This window comes from Chaetura pelagica, unplaced genomic scaffold (genome assembly GCF_000747805.2).
Source record: "Chaetura pelagica isolate M959 unplaced genomic scaffold, ChaPel_1.0 scaffold911, whole genome shotgun sequence".
Classification (NCBI taxonomy): domain Eukaryota; kingdom Metazoa; phylum Chordata; class Aves; order Apodiformes; family Apodidae; genus Chaetura; species Chaetura pelagica.
In genome coordinates, this window is record NW_009952354.1 from 104,461 (window position 1) to 108,123 (window position 3,663).

The 3,663-nt window shown below is 50.0% G+C and overlaps 1 protein-coding gene across 1 annotated transcript in view; it reads right to left on the minus strand.

Annotated features, from left to right (window-relative positions):
• The window catches only part of LOC104397827 (ran-binding protein 10-like), a 95,172-nt gene that overhangs the window by 90,871 nt on the left and 638 nt on the right, over positions 1–3,663 (minus strand). Inside the window, exons 2-3 of the mRNA XM_010007839.1 lie at positions 3,217–3,262; positions 2,873–2,984 (exon numbers count right to left, since the gene is read on the minus strand). Of these exons, the coding sequence (XP_010006141.1) occupies positions 2,873–2,984; positions 3,217–3,262 (158 nt within the window). The remainder of the gene's footprint in view (positions 1–2,872; positions 2,985–3,216; positions 3,263–3,663) is intronic.

The following is a 3,663-nucleotide window of genomic DNA, read 5'->3' on the forward strand; positions in this document are numbered from 1 at the left end:
CCTGCATGGGGAGGGACACCTCCCACCAGCCCAGGCTGCTCCAAGCCCCATCCAACCTGCCCTTCAACACTGCCAGGGATGGGGCAGCCACAGCTTCCCTGGGCAACCTGGGCCAGGCTCTCACCACCCTCACACCAAACAATTTCCTCCTCATGTCTCACCTCAATCTCCCTCTTCCAGTTTTAATCCCTTCCCCCTTGTCCTCTCCCTCCCTGCCCTTGTCCCAAGCCCCTCCCCAGCTTTCCTGGAGCCCCTTCAGGCACTGGAAGCTGCTCTAAGGTCTCCCTGGAGCCTTCTCTTCACCAGGCTGAAATTTACCTCCTGAAATTCATCCCATCAAAGCATTTTTTCAGTAAGTCTTGTTTGGAAACCTAATCACTTCCACTTCACCTAAATGTGGAAAGCTACCACAAACTCCATCAAGAGAAACCCAGTGAGGGACACCAGGAGGTCCTCACCTCACGGCTCCGCGCAGCACACGCAAGATACAGAGACACCACAGACCTCCCAGCTGGAGAATCCAGTCTGGAAAGGCGCAACAAAGATCCCTCTTCCTCTCCCCTCCCTGAAAGGCTTCTAGCTGACTCCCTAGGGATGCACTTTGCCACTTGAAAACTTCCATTTGTTCCCTTCAATCCCTCCTTTAGATTTCTGGACTTTGATTCCTTTCAACTGAAGCCACCACGGAGTAACAAACACAGGAGAACTTCCTAGGAAGGGAGGTCTCTGCTACAACAGACTGAGCCTCCAACGAGCAGACTTCAAACTATTAAAGATGAGACACCCAAGAGCATCATCTTAAGTGCCAAACAGGCAAGTTCAGTATAAATAAACCCCCCCCAAAAAAAAGGTGTGGAAGGGCAGGCTGAATGAGGCTTGTGCAGCCTGGTGTGGTGGGAGGTGTCCCTGCTCATGGCAGGGGTTTGGAACTAGATGGTCTTTAAGGTCCCTTCCAACCTTCTCCATTCTGTGATTCCACTCTATGAAATTAACAAAAACAGATCCTCAGAAATTCAGTCTGCAAGATAAAAATTGGTACTCTCTGTCCCAGCAGAAGCAAAGCCAGGCCCAGGAATGGCTGTACCCTCAGAGAAGATCTCAAAGGCCACCACCCTGACCTGGGGTCACCAACAGCTCCTATTTGAACTGCTCTTTCACACACAGGGTTTGGTAGCTTTTAAAGTATTCCTGGAGAGGAATTGTAAAACTTAGACAGTAAAAACAACACCAGACTATTAATAGAGAGAAAACTCTGATCTTGGGAAACAAGCAGCAAATTCCATTATCTCCCTCTAAGACTGATCCAGAGCACAGCACGGAATAAGTGCTGCTCAGTGACCTTTAGTTAAGTGATTCCTTTGGAAAATGGTCTTGAAGTTCACTGTAAATTATTTCAATTTTAGCAGTTATATAAACTAATCAAGTGCAGGGTTCTAAAGCAGCCCAGCAGTTAATTGCCAGGCCAGTGAAGTGAAAGAACAAGATGGTCTTTTCTCTGCATTGGTGAAGCTCTGGGCCCAGCACTCCCCTCACTCTGATGACCCCAGCACTGCCTCCACACAGAGCATTCCAGATCCTTCTCAACTCCCCCAACAAACAGACCCCTTAATCAGTTCAACCATGGCAGCAGAAAACACCAACAGTAAGGACTTATTCCTTTAGTTTGGTCTCTAGAAGGAGGGTTTCTGCCCTTCCTGAAGGCCCCTAGACCAGCCAGAGTTCAAATGTTATTCCTGAAGGACTGGACTGATGAATTAGTTACACTCAATACCTTCTCCTGTGCTGCTTCCCCTTCTGGACTGTGGTATCTGCTCTACTCATCCTTCAGGAATGAAAAATGCCCCCCCACACACATGCACACACAAGCAGGATGATGAAAAATTAAACCTGTATCAGCAGTAGAAACCCAGACCTTGTTAGAAATGACCCTTTACTCCTTCCCCACATTTCCCAACACCCTAAATTTAAAGGAATTCCACATATGAACCACCATCCATGCAGCTTGGATCAGAATATTGCCCAGTGCAGTGGTCATCAGACTGGCTGAGATCCAAAACCAGTTCAGCTCATGGAGGTGCCACCTGCTTCTAACCCCACCAAGGGAATTTGCTGTCTCAACACCAGCCAACAATATTAAATGTTACCATAAAACCCACAACTGGATCAGGAAAAACATTCTCATCTTTAGCATTCTGGGCCCAGAACAGTCTCCCAGGCTTCCCCAGCTTTGTTACCTGTCATGACAGTCTGTATCTACCCTGAGATAACGACGTGCATCCAAATCCAGGTCCTGGACTAGAGGTGACAGGAGCAGCACCAATTCCAGCTTGTACTCACAGTCATCCCATTTCCCTCCCTGTCAACATCTCCTTTTCCCTCTCAACATCTCCTTTTCCCTCTCAACATCTCCTTCATCATGCACATGGGGTTTCCACAAACCCATCTCACAAGTGCTCAGCTGCTGCTGCGAATACTCTCCACCACACAAACATCTCTCTTAACAGCCCAGAATTAAGTCCCAGGCTCCTCTCTCCTATTTCACTCCACTTCTCAGGCACCACAACTCCAGAGATCTGAAGGATCAGCTCAAAAGTCAAAACTATTTTGATTCAAATTGCACCAGAGACCCAAAGTCTCCTCAATTTTCCAACCTGCCCCTGTCACACAGCACAGAGAGCAGTTGTGTAAGCACCTCTGCTTCCAGCACGTTCCACCACACTGACATCTATTAACCAAGAGAACAGCCCCACCATGGACTGCCTGTCACACCCAAGCAGCCATGGGACCTCTCACCCTTCCAGAAGGGAGGTCAGAGTAGAGCAGAACTGCTACACCCACAGCACCAACCACAGAATGGGAACAAGGCACTTACCCATCTCTACCTTTACTGACAATCTTCACCTCGAAGTAATAGATGCCACAGGCTGCAGGGATGGGGTGTGTGGCCCTCACTGAGGCTGCATCCTTGTGGTTTTTACCATGACCTAGGAAAGGAGAGAAGCATAAGTCCAGGTGGGATGGGATCTAAGACCCCCTGAACACAGCAGGGAGCTGTTTCTGCATAGACCCAACAGTTCCAAGTGCTCTTTTCAGAGAACTAGAACATACAACCCTGCAGGGCCACGTTCCCTGCACCCTCAGCACTGAGGTCCTGTCATTGTTCTCACTGGGAAGCTACTGAGAGGGACAGGGCTGCTTCTCCCCCTCTTGCAGCACCTGAAGCTGGGGAGGGACTTTTCACAAGAAATGAGGGGGAGTGAAGCTGAAAGAGGGGAGGTTGAGGTGAGACATGAGGAGGAAATTGTTTGGTGTGAGGGTGGTGAGAGCCTGGCCCAGGTTGCCCAGGGAAGCTGTGGCTGCCCCATCCCTGGCAGTGTTGAAGGGCAGGTTGGATGGGGCTTGGAGCAGCCTGGGCTGGTGGGAGGTGTCCCTGCCCATGGGGGTGGGACTGGATGATTTTAAGGTCCTTCCAACCCAAACCAGTCCGGGATTCTGGGATTCTAAGACCAACGCACACAAGCAGAAGACAAAAACGATTACACAAGAGGAGAATGACATCAGTGTTTACCAACCAGGCAGGAAAGGGAATGACCAGTTCTGCTCCGGGTGGCTCGGGAGAGCAGCCCAGGAAACACCCCCCGCGCTCCCCCAGCCCCGGCAACC